Source organism: Moschus berezovskii, chromosome 4, assembly GCF_049115385.1.
Source record: "Moschus berezovskii isolate FMDL1 chromosome 4, NW_MosBer_1.0, whole genome shotgun sequence".
Taxonomy (NCBI): domain Eukaryota; kingdom Metazoa; phylum Chordata; class Mammalia; order Artiodactyla; family Moschidae; genus Moschus; species Moschus berezovskii.
In genome coordinates, this window is record NC_142463.1 from 101,255,806 (window position 1) to 101,275,499 (window position 19,694).

The 19,694-nt window shown below is 47.5% G+C and overlaps 1 protein-coding gene across 3 annotated transcripts; it reads left to right on the forward strand.

Annotated features, from left to right (window-relative positions):
• The first annotated feature begins 700 nt into the window (after positions 1-700).
• On the forward strand, positions 701-18,756 carry GJA5 (gap junction protein alpha 5). Of its 3 annotated transcripts, XM_055402656.2 has the most exons (3): positions 701-899; positions 12,379-15,169; positions 15,559-18,756. In XM_055402656.2, exon 3 carries the CDS (start codon positions 15,591-15,593, stop codon positions 16,668-16,670), a length of 1,080 nt encoding a protein of 359 aa, XP_055258631.1. In that variant the 5' UTR covers positions 701-899; positions 12,379-15,169; positions 15,559-15,590; the 3' UTR covers positions 16,671-18,756. The 3 variants fall into 3 exon arrangements, with proteins under 3 accessions (XP_055258631.1, XP_055258630.1, XP_055258632.1); XM_055402655.2 differs by lacking the exon at positions 12,379-15,169 and having other exon boundaries at positions 707-899; XM_055402657.2 differs by lacking the exon at positions 701-899 and having other exon boundaries at positions 15,154-15,271.
• The last annotated feature ends 938 nt before the right edge of the window (positions 18,757-19,694 follow it).

Consider the following 19,694-nt stretch of genomic DNA (forward strand, 5'->3'; position numbering starts at 1 on the left):
GAATGTTGTTTTAAACCAGTTTTTTTCACTCTCTTCTTTCATCCTCATCAAGAGGCTCTTTAGTTCCTCTTCCCTTTCTGCCTTTAGAGAGGTATCATCTGCCAATCTGAGGTTGTTGATATTTTCCCCCACAATCTTGATTCTAGCTTGTGATATTATGTCTATATCCATATCTATCTCACCCCTATCCCAGTGCCTGATGAGGAGGAGAGCGTAGTCCTGGGCAGTGGAGATGCCCTCTCCCTGCTCTTTCGAGCTTCCAGGTGACCCCTGGTGTCTATTCTGCATGCTGGTGCTTGTGATTTGTGAGGGCATGTTTTCTGTGCTCAGCTCACTGATGTGGTCATAGTAGACATCCCCGAAAATCCTGCTCTGTGGATGCACAGTCCATTTTTCTGACAAGAGGAAAAGGATGGGGAAGAGGGATCTCTGGGGTAGTGCCGGTTTTCCCACTGATGCTCCAGGAAAGCAGCTCGGCAGGGGGTGGGCCGGCAAAGACTAGCTCCACCGCACCACCAGCCTGGAGGAGAGAGGGCTAGCCCGAGGACCCAACGATGACAGGGGGAGGGCCATGCGGGAGGGGGAGGGCTCAGCCTCCTTCTGGGGAGAACGCGGTGTGGAAAGGCTGCAAGCAAGTCAAGGGGAGAAGGCTTTTTAAATAAGCAAAGATCCTAGGAGCACAAAAGGGAGAGGGGAGGGAGAGATCCTGAGGGGGAAGTGGGAGGAGAGAGAAAGAGTAGGAAGAAGTGGGCGGAGGGAGGGTGACAGATAGCGATTAAAAAGAGGGTGGGAGAGGAGCGACTGACAGGCTGGAGAGCGAGGAAGAGTGGGCAGCGGAGGACAGGCGGCCAGAGAACCAAGACGCCTACGGGGATTCCAGACAGGAGGAGGAGAAGCAGGTAAGAGTGAACTTGGATTTTAAGAGCTAAAACTACCAATTGATGGGAAAGAGCCAGAGAGAAAGTCTTGAATTACAGGCTGATCACAACAAAGCTCTTTCTCTTCACCTGTGGGTTTCTCTCCTGCCTCTTTCACCACCAGCCCCTACGACGGTCAGCTTTGGGTATATTAAAGAGGATGGCTTAGGAAGCAGTAGATAAATCACTTACTCGATTTAGAATGAGCTGCAGAAATGCAAGTGGAGGGCCTCTGCTGTCTGTCTACCTCTCACAGAGTCGCCATGCTCCAGGGGCATCTTCTAAGCAGGACACCAGGCCATTTCCAGGAACTTTTGTGAAGACTGGAATTGGCCCTTTAAAAACTCAAACCATCATTGTTTTACGATGCTTCCTCTAGGCTTGGAATCTTTTGAAATGTTTCCACAGCATCTAGGAGAGTGTTTTGATTTTTTTTTTCCCCCTAAGGCATGTTGGATGGTTTAAAAATATTCCCTGCCCGGTTTCTTGTGGAGTATCATGTCCCTGCTGTACATTGTGAGCAATCTTGCCCCTTATGTTGGAGGAAAGAGGCTGGTGAGACCGAGAGAGAAAGCCCGGGAGAAGCACCCATGGGAGGTCTCCTTTCCTCCTGGGTACAGGGCAGGAAGGTTTCTGTTGGCTCCATCATCTCCCTTTCAAGCATGTGGTGAAGGAACCAGGGCTTGGGGGGCCAAGAGACCTGGGTTCTATTGCACTGAGGGGCTTGTGATCCTGGACCAGACAATTTCCCTTCTGGGTCTCACTTTCCTCAGCTATAAGATGGAAGGTTTGAAGTAACAGGACCCCTCTCATTACCGTCAGCAGTAACACTGTCCAAGGCTGAGATTCCTAGGCTCAAATGCACCTCAGAAATGCCATAGAAGGGAAGCCCCACAAAGGATTTGACCCCCTTACTGCACCTTGGTGCGGTTTTCCCCTCATTCCTTCTCTCCATATCCCGTCATAAGGGAGGACTTCCTGATTCTGACTCCTCAGCATCTCACCGAGCTGTTTTCTGAACACAGCTCTGGCACACAGGGTCTGACTGGCCTGAGACAAGAAAGGACACCAGGCAGGGAGTCAGGCGACCTGGGAGAGATCCAGCGACATGGGGCAGAGAAGAGACAAGGCCACCTCCGTCTGCCTGGGGTGGTGGGCTCATGGCTGGGGACATAAGCTGGTATTTAGAAGCATCCCAGCCTGAGTTTTACATCATCAGGCCAAGTGGCCTGCATCTGTTCCACCCACTGACCTACCTGGGAGTCATAGCCCAGCCCAGCCCCTGACTTGCCACTCACCAGGGACAGCTCTGAACCTGCCACCCTCCAGCCAGCATCCCTAGGGCACCACTGCTGTTCAGAGCCTGCTCCCCTTGCTGTCTCTCCAAGCTTTTGCCTCCCTTGCTGGTGGCCAAGGAGCAGCCCCAGCGACCACTGGCATACAGTAAACCATACCAGGACATGAGTTTCCTGGCTTCCAAACTGGCACCCTCGGGCGTCCCCTCCCCAGACACATGAAGTTCACAGAGCCATGGCAGTAACACAACCGTGTTCCCTGCTTGGCCACTGCCTGGAATTCCAGAGATGTTCTTGCTGGGTTGTTGAAACCGGTTATTGTTCTTGTCTGTTAGCTGCCTCGCTCCTGTCCCCCACTCCAGATACTGCCCTGAAGTCCTAGGCCTTTAGAGTTGGAAGTGGTCTCTTAGGTTTCCTTTGGCAAGTAAGGAAAACAAGGCTCAGAAAAGGGAAATGGTTTGTCGGAAATGAGAGAGCCAGGGTCAGTGCAGTTGAGAGAACACCATGCTCAGCTCACTCACACCACGGGCTCTTCTGCCTCCCATCCTTGGCTGTGTTTTCTGAGATTCCAAACTTCCCTGCTTCTTGAATGTAAGTATCTCTACAATCCTGTTTCCTGGCAGTGGCACCACTGCCCACCTGCTCCTCTTCATCTCCGCCGGCTGGTTGAGGGCACACGCAGTGGAGGTTTCTGGGCTCTCACAGCCAGCAGGGCTACCACAGGGCAGCCTGGCCTCATGAGTCCTGGCTGATTCCCCCTCTGGGACCAGCTGGTCAAGACAGAGCAGGGAGCCTGTCGGTGTGGATCAATCAGACAGGAACTAGAAGACTCACAGTCCTCAGGGTTAGGGAGACCCAAGGCCCAGGCTCTGTCATTTGTCCCAGAAAAGATCTCACCCACCTTGGAGTCCAGCAATTCTCTGTGTGAACTGACTCCAGGCTGGGCTCCAGGACTGAAATGACTGAAGGGGAGAGGTGCCCGCTTTTCCAGGAAAGCTTCAGGGCTCATAGGAAATAAGCTGACTTCCCTTTCAATAGCCACAGGTTGCTGGTTCCTGGCAAGGGACAGCTTGATGCCACTGTGTGAATCAATTGTTTTTGACATATTAGCAAACAATGGGCGAAAAATTCAGCCTTTAGTAATCCACTCACCTTCATAAGGAAAGGGAGTTAGGAGGCCTCAGAATCAGAGGTACTGAAATAACAGAAAGATCTTAGATTTTCTCTAATTCGGGGGCAGGGCAAAAGGAATCACATTTGGGTTAGAATTTTAACTGTGTAAACCTTGGGGAAATGATTTAATGTCTTTGATCCTCAGTTTCTTTATCTGTCAAAGTGAATACATACTTTCCTTGTAAAGTGTTATGAAGAGTAAATAAAACAATGTATTTTAAATGGCTACCATGCAGGAACTGCTCAATGAATGATAGAACAATAGAGGTGAATACAGGTCACCTGGTGCTCAGTCCAAGTCTCTTGAATTGAGTCTCGTTTTAAGAAAAGGTCTTTCCATAGTGAAGGCTCACCATGACTTGGAAATTCTGAAGGTACTGCTTGGTGTTTATGACCACAGATTTTTTTTTCCTGGGTCTACTTTTGCTGACCTCTAAATAGCCCCAGATCATTCACCTTAAAACCTAAATAAAGAAACAAACAATTGGCCAACCAGAGGTATAGAATTGGTATAGAATTTAAAGATTCAAGAGACAGTTTTCTATAACAGGTTAACCTGTGGTTTCCTCTAATGCACGTTAATGAAGTCTCCTTTATATACAGTTGGGAAGGTCCCCTGGAGGAGGAAATGGCAACCCACCCCAGTATTTTTGCCTAGAGAATCCCATGGACAGAGGAGCCTGGTGGGCTACAGTCCATGGGGTCGCAAAAAGTCGGACACGACTGTGCGACTAATACTAAGTTGGGAATTAGAAAATCTGGATTTGCCTCTTGACTTTGCTACTAATTTGCCAGATGATCACAACTGGGTAAGTCACAAATTCCCCTGATGTTCTAACAGACCTGGAAGGGCCTAAGCAATCGTCCAGCTCAATCTCTTTGTTTTACCTATGAGTGAACTGAGGCTCAGGGAGAGGAAAGGTCTTGTCTGGAGTCACAGCAAAATAGCTGGAACCAGAAAGAGCCTGTCTTCTGAGGCTCTTGTCCACAGAGGACTTCTAGAAGCTGAATCCAACCTCTCATCTCCATGATTCATAACTTTAGGAAGTGCAGGTGTAGTTAGGGGTCAGGATGCCTCTTCCGCCCAGATCAGAGTACACAATGTCCTATTTCTCTTTCATGGAAAGCTGAGTCACCTTCAAAGCTACCCTTGTAGATGTGCCTTCGGATTGGTGATTAGCTTCCTAAGTGCTGCAGCTCCTCAGAAAAAAGGAATTACATGAAGCACACATTTCATAATATGGGCTCATGGAATCCATCTCCAGACCCAAAATCTTGAGTTAAAGGAAAATTGGGAGGCAGGCTGGACCAATGATGAGTATAAATAGGGCGTGATTGGAGTGGATCTCTACACGCCTCTTCCTCTCCTCCCACCATTCTTCTTTAAACCGAATGACATAACTGATGTAGGGTTCAATTAATATCCTTCCCGTTGCCCATGTTTTCCTCACCTCTGACAGTCGCCCTCCCCACCTGGTAGCACACGGGGGGCGGTCCTTGCTGAGTCCCTCTAGTGTCAAATGCTGAGTCAAGTTGGCTTGCTGGGTCATATTTGAGAGGAGTTTTTACTAGAAATGGCAGAAAACAAGGAACTACATCACTGAGTGGCTACTATGTGCCTATTACGGTTCTAGATATTTCCACTTATTCACACACTGTTTAATCCCCATGAGGAATCATTCCCTCTTTACAAATGAGGAAGAAATTGAGAGGTTATGTGACTTGCCTGAGGTCACACTACTAGCCAGTGATGGAGGCAGGCTCGAATCCCACTCTTCCTAGGAACCACGAGTCCTACCACCTAACTATTTCTGTTCCCGTTGCTCTTGTTGCAATCTGACATCAATGGAACTCCAGCGCCTGCTGCTTGGCCAGCTGAGAACCCGGCAGTAGACAGTGTCGCAGCCAAGAGCATTTACTGGCTAAAAAAGGAAATAACTTTCTATATGTGATTTCTGGCCAAACGGTGGCAGATGCTGAGGAGTCTGGGAATCCTGACCACTGTGGGCTGAGGGCTCCATGTGATCATCAATTCTAGGAACAGCATATGCAGTGTGCAATATGAAATGAACCAGAGGCTAAAAAGAAAAACCCTGGGCCTCTTATGGGAAAGTGGGAAAAAGCCCTGCTTGTGGAGTTAAGACACTGGAACTCCAGTCACGGGTTTGTCACCAGCTGTCAGTCCTGCCAGTCCTAAGACCTCTTTGCTTTCTTTCCGTTTTAGTGACAAAGAGAGAAAGGCAGGCTTTGAAGTCAGGTAGACCAGGTTCAAGTCTCCTACACAGCATTTGCTACTTATGTGACCCTGTACAAGTTCTTTAAACTCTGAGTCTCAGTTTTCTCAGCTATAAAATGGGATAATACTGCTTTCCTAGCAGGGCTAATGTAAGAGTTAGAAACTGGACTTGTAAAATGCTTCACATGTGGAAAACACTCAGATAGTGGTTTCTGTTATTACTACCACTTAACTTCCCTGGACCCTGGACTTCATCTTGGGTTGAGAAATAAGGGATTGATTTTGATCTATCCCTGCTGCTAAGTCACTTCAGTCGTGTCCGACTCTGTGTGACCCCATAGATGGAAGCCCACCAGGCTCCCCCATCCCTGGGATTCTCCAGGCAAGAACACTGGAGTGGGTTGCCATTTCCTTCTCCAATGTGTGAAAGTGAAAAGTGAAAGTGAAGTTGCTCAGTCGTGTCCGACCCTTAGCGACCCCATGGACTGCAGCCTACCAGGCTCCTCCATCCATGGGATTTTCTAGGCAAGAGTACTGGAGTGGCTTGCCATTGCCTTCTCCGATCTATCCCTAGATTCCTAGATTCCTTTTAGCTCTTCTGTACTATGAACCGATGACAAGATGTTGGAAATAATAAAACATTTCATAAATGTATTTTTCATTAATAACCACATAAGTATCAATCAACCCCTTCTGGGATAATAAAGACCTCCCAATATTTCATTCTAATTGAATATCTCCATTTATCGCCATTCCCTCCCATCCATTCCTTGTAAATATGTCTTCTAATATTTTAAGAAGATAACTTATCCTAGCATAATGCTCTTTCTCTATTTTGCCTGCTCCTTTCTACCTCCTTGGCTTTGAAACAACTGTTGGCCAGCAGGATCTCTGAATGGCCCACTCTGTCCTTGCCAGAATCAAATAATTAAATTTAAAGAGGAGTTAATTATCTGCCCTTGGCCAGAGTAAAAGGAAAATGAAAGTGATACTTAATCTCCTCCATCTGTCTCCTGCCCCCTCTCTCTCATCTCTAACTCCTTCTCCCCTCTTTAGAGATTGAGATTCAGGGGCGCAGGCCCCCTGGACTTCTCATTCTGAGAACGTTGCCTACACTGCTCAACTCAATAGCCATAGGTATGTCATACATCTAGCTGGTTGCTTTCCCTGAGGCTGAAGTAGCTACCGCAAACCTAAATCAGGGAAAGAATGAAAGTTCTAAATGTAAGAATTACCCTCAACCATGTACAAATCAACTCCCTAGTCTCATAGCTATTTCACAAACAACCCTGTGGCAGTTATCTTATGTAAAAGAGGCCACTCTTCGACCAGTAAGGATTTTCAAAGAAAGGACCTTCAGGTGATTTAGAATCTAGCACGGTTCTTAAGGCAGGAGCACTGCTGTCAGAAAAGACAAGAGCTGGCTTTGATGCCAATTTCATCGCTTACCAGCAAGTCACCCTCAAGTGAGCTTGCTCAAGTCTACCCCCACTGAAGCCTGTAAGAAGGGAACAGGGCCAGCCCCTACTTCCTCTGGTTGCTGTGAGAATCAAATGAGAAAATACACATCAAGAAACTTGCAGAGTGTCTGGCACATAGAAGGGTCTCAAAAAGTGTTAGATTCTCTTTTTATTCTCACCTTTTTGTGTAACTCTGGGTAAACTAGCAAATGAAGCTGAGAATCTGTGAGGATAATAAAGATTAATGAGGTGGCTGAGGATCAAGACCACTCTCTCCCATAATTTTCCCTACAAGTCTATTTTAGGGAGAAACTATTGGGGGTGAAGGAAAATTAGAAAAATGTACAATCATAAGTAAGCTTCACAAGAGCTCTGAGATGATGGTTACAGTTGACACTTCACTTTACAAAGCCACCTTTGATATCTGGCGTAGCACTGGGGCTCATGGACACTTTCTGAACTGAGCTGCACTGACATGAGACCACATCTAAGGCATCCTGTAAGTGACAACCTTTGGGTCTTTTTACAACAGAATTCTCTTCATTGGGAAGCAAGTCAACCCTGCCCTTTCTGCATTCCACTGCATGGTGAGCGAAATTATAACATGGGCCCAGGGGATTGTTATTATTACTATGAATAACAATCTTTATTGAGAACCAGAGGTCTGGTAGATACTCTCCAGAACATGTGTCATTGTCCAGAATTAGACGCAGACTCTGCAGAGTGATCTTAAAATCTAATTTTGACAAACTTGGATGAGTTTCCCAGTGATGTGTGGGGAGGAGGCGGAGAAGGAATAGTCCATGGTGACCAAGTCTCTTGCTGGAGACACACAGTCCTGTCCAGTTAAGTGGAGGGCTCCCTCGTGGGCAGAAGGAAGGCTCATGGCTCCTCTTTCCCTGGTATCCCGGTCACCATACTCACTGTGCAGGTGACCCTAGGTTGGCTTCCCAGGGAGCTGCCTCTACTGGCATTAGGCGTTTTCAGTGACCTGAATGCTGTCATCCACCGTTGTTTCTAAAAAGTACACAAATCTGCTATCAATTTCAGGGCACAGTATTAAACTCTAAGGGAAAAGAGACGATAGATTTCAGGGGGAGGATCCAATGATGAATCATTATGGGGCTTGTCTTCAAGGACAACTCAACTCAGGGTTGAGTTGGAGAGATGATACAGAGTCAGCAGAGCAAATACTCATTATGTGTGTGAAACTCAGTGGTTTCCCAAGCCCCAGCTCCTGAGGTGGGGACGTGAATTTGTTGTTAAATAGTGTACTATAGACTTCCCAGGTGGTACTGTCAATAAGAATCTGCCGGCCAATGCAGGGGATTTGAGTTCGACACCTGGTCTGGAGGGATTCAACATGCTGCAGAGCAACTGAGCCCGTGCGCCACGACCATTGAGCCCACGCTGTAGAGCCTGTGCTCCACAGCAAGAGAAGCCACCGCAATAAGAAGCCCGCACACCCCAGCTAGACGATAGCCCCCATTCTCCACAACTAGAGAAAGCCCATATGTAGCAACAAAGAGCCAAAACAACCAAAAATAAATTAATTAATTAAAAAATAACATATTGAAAGGACTGATATGTTTGGTTCCAGAGGACAGAACTAGAATCAACAAAAGAAAGAGAATTTTCAAGGCCTCCTCACGGTAGCTTGCAACACACCTTCCTGAGCAGGAGAGACGAAGGTGCAGTTTCTGCTGTGTGCTGCATGGCACTTGTCACCTGCAGCTTGCCTAGTTCATGCTTCAGTCATGACTAAAGGACTGCAGTGAGCAGGATGACTACCAAGGGAAGGGTCTCGCGTCCCCCACTCCATCTGGGGGCTGTGTCAGAGGTGATGCAACTTTATTACTAGACCATTCTTCCCCCAATCATTAAGAAAGCATTTATTATGCACCGAATAAGAAAACTTAATGCAATGAAAATACTAAGTCTTTACTTTGAAAAGTCTACTACCCATCTTATAGGGAAAGCTGCTAAATCCTTGAGGGCAGGAATCACGTCTAATCTGGGTTTTTGCTTGTTTGGCTAGCTGGGCTGTGCAGCATATGGAATCTTAATTCTCTAACCAGGGAGCAAACCTGTGCCCCTTATGTTGGGAGCATGGAGTTGTAACCACCAGACCACCAGGGAAATCCCCTGATCTGTTTATTAATTCAACAGATATTGACTGCCTAGTGTTTGCCAGGCCTGGTACCTCTGAGATATTATTTCAGTACAGGGAACAATAGTAGACACACAGTGCAGGTTAGTTGATAGACAAGAAGTTTTTGGAGAACAAGTGTAAGGCAGCATATAAGCCAGTGTGGGAGTATATCCTGACTGCTGGATGGTAATTTAGCATCTTCAGAGGTCAGGAGATATCAAAGAGGGCTGAGGTCAATTTGAGAACTCAGAACTGTGGGGCAGTGAAAGAGGTGCTGGCTATGACTTTACATTAATTTGGGCTGCTCTAAATCGGTTTTCTTTAAAAACATTGGCTGTGGAGGGCGGCTTCAGTGCCAACATAGGCAGGAGTGCTGGATTGGGAACTAGACACTGAATTTTATTCCTAATCATATGATACATGAAGTGAAGGAGCAAAATGATGCTCACTTTGCACAGAAACCTTCCTTTGGCCCTTTCCCTCTTATCTAAGCACTACGTTACTGCTACCAAACAAGTTCCTTAATGACTTCTCCAAAAGTTTTGCTTTGTCCCACGATGTGACACATTGAAAGAGGACATGGAAATTCTTGGAATAAAGAACGTTCCGGGTTGGGATGTTCTTGACCAGGTTCTAGGGACCATCTCTTTTTGCCGTGGGGGCTTCAGAACTCATATCAGTTGCAAAGGGATGTAGAATCCAACTATCCAGGGCTCCATGAAGGGCCCAGGCCCCACCTGAACCAGAGTCAACCTCCTGTGTTATGTTTCCATCACTGTTGTTGTTTAGTCTCTAAGTCGTGTCCGACTCTTTGTGACTCCATGGAATGTAACCCACGAGGCTCCTCTGTCCACATGATTTCCCAAGCAAGAATATTGCTGTGGGTTGCCGTTTCCTTCTCCAAGGGATCTTCCTGACCAAGTCTCCTGCTTTGGCAGGAGGATTCTTTACCACTGAGCCCCAGGCCCCTGTATTTCCCTAATGTTAACACACATTGCGCTTTATTGCAATTATGTGTTAGTTCTCTCTCCTTAATGAAGGAAAATAAAGGCAGGGACTCCATGCTTGTCTTTTTAGTTGGTGTATCTTCAGTGTTGTCCTCACTGAATGATGCCTGATAACTGGTTCAGTTCAGTTTGGTTCAGTCGCTCAGTCGTGTCTGACTCTTTGTGACCCCATGAATCACAGAACGCCAGGCCTCCCTGTCCATCACCAACTCCCGGAGTTCACTCAAACTCATGTCCATCGAGTCGGTGATGCCATCCAGCCATCTCATTCTCTGTCGTTCCCATCTCCTCCCGCCCCCAATCCCTCCTAGCATCAGAGTCTTTTCAATAAATTTATCAAATGAGTGACTGAAAGGGAAGGACATCATAGACTTAGAGAACGTGAGAAGCCAAGATAAAGAGGTGATTTTCCCATTTAGGTCACCACAGAGCATTAAGTAGAGTTCTCGACGCCATACAGAAGATTGTCATTAGCTACCTATTTTAGTTATAGTACCAATAGTGTATATGTGTCAGTCCCAGTCTCCCAATTCACCCCACCCACACTTTCCCCCTCTTGATGTCTTTATGTTTGTTCTCTACATCTGTGTCTCTATTTCTGCTTTGCAAATAGGTTGATCTGTACCATTTTCCTAGACTCCACACATATGCATTAATACATGGTATTTGTTTTTCTCTTTCTGACTTACTTTACTCTGTATGATAGCAGAGTCTAACACAACATTGTAGAGCAACTATACTCCAATAAAAATTAAAAATAAAATCATACCAGTTATATAGGAAAAGAAGATAAAAAGATGAGAAATTGTGGGTCATGAATATGTGTGTATTGAGTATGTGAGGGGAACAGCAGAAATAGATAGGATGGGAGGGCTTCCCAGGTAGCGAAGTAGGTAAAGAATCCATCTGCCGACGCAAGAGACACAAGAGACTCAGGTTCAACCCCTCGGTCAGGAAGATACCCTGGAGTAGGAAATGGCACCCCCCTCCAATATACTTGCCTGGGAAATCCCATGGACAGAGGAACCTGGTGGGTTACAGTCCATGGGGTCACAAAGAGTTGGACACGACTGAGCATACACACACTGTGGAGGGTCTCAAGAGCAAGTTAAATAGTTTGAACTTTATAAACAGTAGGAAGCTAGTGAAGATCACAGACAAAGCAGTGGTGTATACTACCATTTGTATTTGATAGAGTCTAGCGACTTCACTCGGAGAAGGCAATGGCAAGCCACTCCAGTACTCTTGCCTAGAAAATCCCATGGACTGAGGAGCTTGGTAGGCTGCAGTCCATGGGGTCGCTAAGGGTCGGACATGACTGAGCGACTTCACTTTCACACATTGGAGAAGGAAATGGCAACCCACTCCAGTGTTCTTGCCTGGAGAATCCCAGGGACGGGGGAGCCTGGTGGGCTTCTGTCTATGGGGTCACACAGAGTCGGACACGACTGAAGTGACTTGGCAGCAGCAGCAGCAGCATTCATGCAATGGGCAGCTTCCTTTGCCCTCCTAACACACTTCCTGGCAAGAAACAGATAATAATCTACAAAGTATTTTGTGTGCTATTCACCCAGAAAACTCAATGAGTATCTAATCTACAAGTTTCTTTGGCTGAGGTTGTCAGGGGCCCAAAGACACCCAGAGGAGTCAGGAAATTGACTTTAGCCAGGGAACTTTCCTATTATAAGCTGAGCAGCTTCTACATAACAGCAATTTGAAGTTTCTCTGACCTTGTCTGAGTCATCCAAGAAGTTACAGATGAGAGGTTTTCACCCTATATACTGCCACCAGGGCTCCCAGGTCTGCCTCAGTCCACACCTCCTCAGCTAGTTAGTTTCTCTTGTTCTCTCCCAATGAGGCTTCCCCAGAGGCTCAGGGGTAAAGAACACACCTGCCAGTGCAGGAGACCTGGGTTTGATCCCTGTTCAGGAAGATCCCCTGGAGAAGGAAATGACAACCCATTTCCTTATTCTTGCCTGGGAAATCCAGTGGACAGAGGAGCCTGTTAGGCTACAGTCCATGGGGTTGCAAAAGAGTCAGACACGACTTAGTGACTAAACAACAACAACAAAGCTTGTCTTTCTGATATTCTATCAAGACTGTGTTCCTTTCTGGTACCTGTGCTTTACTTCTTCCAGGTGGGACCCCTTGGACCACAAGTGAGGGAGTCAGCAGGCAAGCCTCCTGGCAGACCAGACCAAAGCATCACATTCTTTGCCTTGAACTATTTTTATACTTCCTTGGGGACTTGCAAGGAATGAATGACAGTGCCAGAAGATCAAGGGAAAAGTCTTCAGGGATGGAGGAGAGTTTGAAAAACTTGCCCTGGAAGAATATACATCTGTTTCGTTTTGTTTCTTGTTCATTAACCTTTCTCTTTCTCTCTGGCTTTCTCCCCTTCTCCTCTCTTTCTCTCTTCTGCTTGATAATGCACATCTCTCTACCTTCCACTTTCTCTTATTTTTTGTCTTTCCCCACCACTTTCCTTGCTAGAAATGGCTGCCTTTTATTTGGTTCTTACAGTCTGAGCACTGTGTGAAGTGCTTTTTGTGTATCCCCTCATAATACTTGATGAGCTAAATAACAGTATATCCATTTTGCGTGGGAGGAAATTGAGACATAGATCCAGTAACTTCTCCAAGCTCAGCAGATATTCACAAATATTTGAACTCCACTTAACTAACCCGCAATCTGACTTCCCTGAACTGTTACAGTCTCCCCCATTTCCATCACTCCCTTGTCTTTTCCCTCTTTTTAATCCTCCCCTCTCCCCTTCTCTCCCTCCCTTCTCTCTGACACTCGCCACATCCTGGTCTCTGCATGTGTGCTGATGACCCTGAAGGTGCTGAACACTGTGCACGTGCCCAGAAGGGATCACAGACCATTCAAATTCTTATCTAATCAGCTATTTTCCTTTTGGACAAAGGCTCCACAGTTTTCCACTTTGGGAGGGGGCCCTTAATCATGTGAGGAAAAGGGCAGATGTCTGGTCACAAACCAGAGGAAAGGTCTCAAGACTTGGAAGGGTCTTTGATATGAAGGCGAGCAGAGATAAGGTTCTTTCTGCTTACTCATGGACACTTTCATTCCCAGGGACTCTGCGTACACTCAGGGTTGGGGAGTGGAGTGCTGGGAGAAGACAGAGCCAGGAAGCTGGTCTCTGTCAAGATATCAACTCAGAAGCCAAAGCCTGGACCATGAAATATGGTCCTGTCCTTCCTTCCTCTTATGCATAAGAACTGGAACTGGGATAGAATAGGAATCAGGGGCATGCTGGCAGCAAAGCTGTAAAGGTAAAGGTTTGAACTTGATAACCTCTAAAGTCCCATCAGAGTCTGAGGTTTTAAGATTCCGAGAAGGGAATATTTATCTTCAACTCCCTCCTTTTTTTTTTTTTTCATTAGGACTGGTTGATTAAAGGCTTAAGCCATAAGAACATTTATTGCTCATCAAGTAAAAATTCTGGACATAGAAGAGTCAAGAGTTGATTCAGAAGCCTCGGGGCACCGGTTGCATTTCTGAGATTCTCTGGGCAGCTTCAGGCATCTTGACTCACACAACCTGTCCACAGGCAGTCGTGGGGGTGAAGAGGACTTCAAGGGAGGCTCTTTCTGTTTACTGGGGGATGGAAAACATTTTCTAGAGCACTCCCGCCACATTAGACCCTTCCCACCTCACTTCACAGAGCAGAACTAACTGCAGTGAAGGCTGAGAAAGGGATAGCTGACCTTCTTATCCTGCTAATGGACACAGGCAAGGAATAGGGGATTGGTTTGCCATGAGTAGGAAACATCAGAGCCTGCCACCCCCTCCTTCATTCATTCAACTAAGACTTACTAAGCCCCCACTCTGGGCCAGGTGATGATGGTACAGAGGAAAAGACAAGTCTTGTTCTCAAGGAGCTCCTACTGGAAGAACATAGACAGGAAGAGGATCACAAGATGTTAGGAGAGGACTGAGTGTCCCCAGGGTCACTGCAGAGCTGAAGGTACTCAGCTTGAGGAAGGAGGGAGGGGTGGGGAAGCAATGAATGGGTTCAGTTTTGAAAGGTATATAGGACTCAGCTAGGGGTGAGGAAACAGGAGGTGGTTGGGAGGAGGGCATTCAGGAATCTTCCAGGACTTGGCATGCTGGGGACTAGCAGGAAATGAGGCTGATGAAATATGCAAGGACCTGATGAGGGAAGGTTCTCGGTGAGACTCAGAGGTTTGGGGCATTTATTCTGGATGTGAGGTGGGCAGGTCTGGGGATGGATGCCTTCTGTATGCAGAAGGACAAGCTGAAAGGCACAGCTGGAATGGCTGCACTGCAGCGAGGAGTAGATCAGCACTGCCAGCTGCTCACCAGCTGGGGGAACCTGAGAATCCTCTGAATGTCTTTTTTGTGCTGCTGTGCTTAGTTGCCCAGTCAGGTCCGACTCTTCACGACCCCATGGACTGTAGCCCCCACCAGGCTCCTCTGTCCATGGGAATTCTCCAGGCAAGAGTACTGGAGTGGGATACCATGCTCTCCTCCAGAGGACCTTCCCAACTCCGGGATCAAATCCAGGTCTTCCCCATTGCTAGTGGATTCTTTACCATCTAAGCCACCTTTGCCACCTCCCAGAAGAGCTGACCCATGCTGCAAGGCTCTGATTGCTAGAAAATGCTTCCTGAGGAGCCAAATATGCCACTCCCACCCTCTTTTTTCTCTACCACCTAGTTCTACCTGCTGAAGTCAGAAGAATATTGTTTTTTACCCAACAGCCATTCAACCATATGGAACATGTGAGCTGTGATTTTCAGCACATCACATACCTCATCTCATTTAACCCTCAAATCCTCTGGTGTAGCTATTCCCATTTTACAGACAAGGAAACAGATTCAATGAGGGAAAAGTCCAGAGCCACACTTGCAGATTCCTGTCCTACACTACTCCAATGTTTCACAGGTGAGGTCCTTGAATAACTGCATCAGAATAACTGAGGCTGCTTGCTGCAAATCAAGATTCCTCAGAGGCCAATCCAGACCTCCTGGAGTAGAATCTCTGGAGGTAAAAGCACAGGATCCACACACATTTTAACACACATCTCAGTTGATTTCTAGATCCATTAAAGTGTGGGAATCATACTCTAATCTTGCTATCAGGAGTCCTTTGAGTCTTCTCTTTCATTTTTGCTGGGCATGGGGGAGAAGGAGAGCCTTTCAGGGGAATCTGATTTCTAAGTTGCCTTTTTTAAGAAACGCATTGGTTTGGGTCAGTGGAATCACAGGGCATGATCAGACTTCCCAGACATTCGCAGAACCATCCCTCTGTTTTTCTCTCTGCCCCATTGGCAGGAGTCTTGGTGCCTGTCTCCTGCTGAGCCAAGATGGGTGACTGGAGCTTCTTGGGAGAGTTCCTGGAGGAAGTCCACAAGCATTCCACGGTGATCGGCAAGGTCTGGCTCACAGTCCTCTTCATATTCCGCATGCTGGTGCTGGGCACGGCTGCCGAGTCATCCTGGGGGGATGAGCAGGCTGATTTCCTCTGTGATACGATGCAGCCTGGTTGCGAGAATGTCTGCTATGACCAAGCCTTCCCCATCTCCCACATTCGCTACTGGGTGCTGCAGGTCATCTTCGTCTCCACGCCCTCTCTGGTGTATCTGGGCCACGCCGTGCACATGGTGCGCGTGCAGGAGAAGCGGAAGCTGCTACGGGAGGCTGAGAGGGCCAGAGAGGCTCGGGCCGCTGGCTCCTACGAGTACCCGGTGGCCGAGAAGACAGAGCTGTCCTGCTGGGAAGAAGTGAATGGAAGGATTGCCCTCCAGGGCAGTCTACTCAACACCTACGTCTGCAGCATCCTGATCCGCACCACCATGGAGGTGGCCTTCATTGTGGGCCAGTACCTCCTCTACGGGGTCTTCCTGGACACCCTGCATGTCTGCCGCAGGAGTCCCTGTCCCCATCCCGTCAACTGCTATGTGTCCCGGCCCACGGAAAAGAATGTCTTCATTGTCTTTATGCTGGCGGTGGCCGGACTGTCCCTTTTCCTCAGCCTTGCTGAACTTTACCACCTGGGCTGGAAAAAGATTAGGCAGCGATTTGTCAAGTCCCAGCCAGGTGTGGGTGAGTGCCAGCTTCCTGGTCCCTCGGCCGGTATAGTCCAGAGCTGCACACCACCCCCTGACTTCAATCAGTGCCTGGAGAATGGCCCTGGGGGGAAATTCTTCAGTCCATTCAGTAACAAGATGGCCTCCCAGCAGAACACAGATAACCTGGCCACGGAGCAGGTGCGAAGTCAGGAGCAGATTCCAAGAGAAGGCTTTATTCACATCCGTTATGCCCAGAAGCCCGAGGTACCCAATGAGGGCTCCCCAGGACCCAGCCTCCCCCATGGCTACCAGAGTGACAAGCGCCGTCTCAGCAAGGCCAGTAGCAAGGCCAGGTCAGATGACCTGTCAGTGTGACCCTCCAGTGTGGGAGAACCAGATGGGACAGAGGAGCTCAGAGAGGGAAGACATGTCCTTTCTGACCCCATCTCTTTCATTCTCATCACTGCTATGCTATTTTTGGACTCTGGGTCTCAATGGCATTGCTCATTCTTTCCAGAAGATGTAAGCAGGTCTTTGTGGATGCGGTCAGAGACATAGCTACCTGTCCCAGCTGCTGTCTCTTCCCCATCATCCACCCGGACTCCTCAGATTCCTCTGTGAATGGGATGGAAGAAGGGTGGGGATCGTAGCAAATCTGGCCGGGGAGGGATAGCTAGAGGAATAGGATGACTCTCTACACAACAGCCACACAGCAGATGGATTCTCTAGGTCCTTCTGGCTTCCTTGACCTGAATACCCTTCCTCTGGCAAGAAAGAGCCCAAAGTTCCCAGCCCAACAATGAGCACGAGTCAAGGAACTTGCATTAGATGTGCTCTTGAGTGTGTTGTCTCCTTAGACCATACCTTGGAGTGGTGGTGAGGTTGCCATGGTCTGCCTTTGGCTGCCCCTCCCTCTGCCCAGTCTTACTTAAAAAGAGGTCCTTGGAACTCAACCAGCAGGCTCAACTTTACAAGTGCCTTGGTATGCAACTCTGGCAAATGTCTCACCTTGGTGACATTGCAGCCTTTCCTTCTGCCAGGGTGTGCAACCAGCCCCTGGGGCTGGAAAGCTCTCCTGTGGAGTCAATGTGCACACAGTTCCACTGGAATTCCTGCCGCCACCTGTCAGCCTGCAGCTCTTTTACAGTTCAAGCTGATGATAGACACCATCCCTTCCATTCCCCCTTTGGCAGTCCCTCGAGTGCTCCCCTAAACACCTTATTGACCAGAATGCCCAAGAAGCCATTGTCCTCTCTTGAATCCTGACCAGCCATGGAGGCCAGTGGAATCTCCCTAGGTCTTATGAAAACAAAGAGGGCATTGTGCTTCTCAGATTCCTCTTGGGAAAAAGAATAATTCTGTTGTGAAGATAGAAATAAAAAAGGAGAGAAAATACTGGAAAACTATTTTTCCCTCCTGTTTGCTTCCCTTGCTGACTGCCAACTTAGAGTGCCATGAGGAGGTGTGATGACAACTATGGAGGCCCCCAGATTTCCCTTTCCCTGGAGTATTTAGCAGGGGCACGAAAGCAGAAAGGGAATCTCCAGCTCTCTTGGCAGGGCCCTTGTTTAAGAGCACAGAGATGCCTGTGTCTTCCCAGTGCTCCCAAAGAGACTGCCAAAAGCAGTGGGGACTGCAGAAAAGCCATGCTTTCCCAGGAACTGGCCAGGTTTCTCTCTTTAGTCCATCCATAATGGGTGGTTGCCATTTTGGATGAAGATAAATGATGCTCAGAATTGGATGCTGAAACTTATAGGGAGATGATTACTTTTTTAAATGCAAGTGTGTGTGTGTGTGTGTGTGTATGCTGATAAAGTGGGTGAAGGGGAGGGGAGTCCTGAAATAAGGAAAGGATATCTTAGAGACACTTGTGTTTTCCTGCTTTCCTCTAGATGCCTGGCAGAAGGCTGAGACTCACTGTTTTCAGTGTCATCAACCTAAAGATATAGGCATGAGAGGCAGGAATAGAGGAGGTTGAAGGCTCAGAAGGAGCCTCTGCCCCACCTGCCCATCTCTGGGCCCCTCTGCTGAGACTTGAATGCTATTGGTGGGGAGAGAGAAGGATGTGGGCACAGGGGTGGAGGAAACTGACTGGGATGCCATTTAGGGAAGAATGACTGGTTATCCCAGACCCCTGGAGGGAACACCTTTTAATCTATTGTCTGGCACTGGCATTTAGTTCAGTTCAGTTCAGTTCATTTCAGTCACTCAGTCGTGTTTGACTCTCCGCGACCCCATGAGTCACAGCACGCCAGGCCTCCCTGTCCATCACCAACTCTGGCATTAAGACTCTCCAAAACAAGACTATCTTTCCCACCATCTCTCAAGTGTGTTTGTTTTATGAAATAAGTGTTCTTGGGTTAGAAATTCTATGAGATCAGTCCTTCATGAAGGGGCTTCCAGGAAGTAAAAAGGAAATAATATGTGTAGTTTGTCCAAATAAAGTCTGGCCCTCCATGTATCTCTTCTTTGTGTCCCTTTCATGGTATGACTGTAAGACAGAGGTAGCAGACTTGGTAGGGGAGGGGCGCGCGTGATCAGTATTGCAAAGGGCTTTGGAATCACACATGCTAGGGTGAAAACTGCAGCTGCTGATTTACAATTGGACTCCAGCAAGCTACTTAATCCCTGAAGCTTGGTTTCCTCATCTGTAAACTGAACCTAGTAATATCTACCTCACAGGTTGTTAAATGAGATAGTGTTTATAAAGAGTTCAGCAGGGTGCCTCGGAAATCATAGTCTGTCATTAAATCGCTATTTTCTTTGTTATTTTTGCTATTATGTTGACCACATAGTATTTGAAAACCTGGGATGTTCAGGGATGATTCCAGAACTTGCCATTATGGAGCTCACAGTCTACCTAAGATGGTTAAACTAAATTACATAAAGGAAACAAAAGAGAATGAAATAGAAATTCATTAATGACCAATTCTAGGAACTGTAAGGCTCTAAGAAGTGATCCACATGAAAAAAAAAAAACTATATTAGAAGAGGAGATACCTGACTTGGCCTTAAGGAGTGGCTAAGTTTTTAGAAAAGTGAAGACCTCAAAAATGACCCTGTGAAATAGGCTTGTGTGTGTAAGTCGCTCAGTTGTGTCCGACTGTTTTCAACCCCATGGACTGTAGTCCACCAGTTTCATTCTGTCTATGAGATTCTCCAGGCAAGAATAACTAGGGTGGGTAACCACTCCCTTCTCCAGGGAATCTTCCCAACCCAGGGATTGAACCCAGATTTCCTGCGTTGCAGGTAGATTCTCTACCATCTGAGCCACCAGGGAAGCCTGTGAAATTGGCCTGAGAACCTGAGTCTCCTACATTGCAGGTGAATTCTTTACCAGTGAGCCACCTGGAAAGCCCAAAAGGGAAATAGGCCTGATATTGGGCTTTCCAGGTGGCT

Excerpts from the sequence above, each read along its gene's own strand:
- GJA5 (XM_055402656.2), top strand. The coding sequence starts at position 15,591 with ATGGGTGACTGGAGCTTCTTGGGAGAGTTCCTGGAGGAAGTCCACAAG.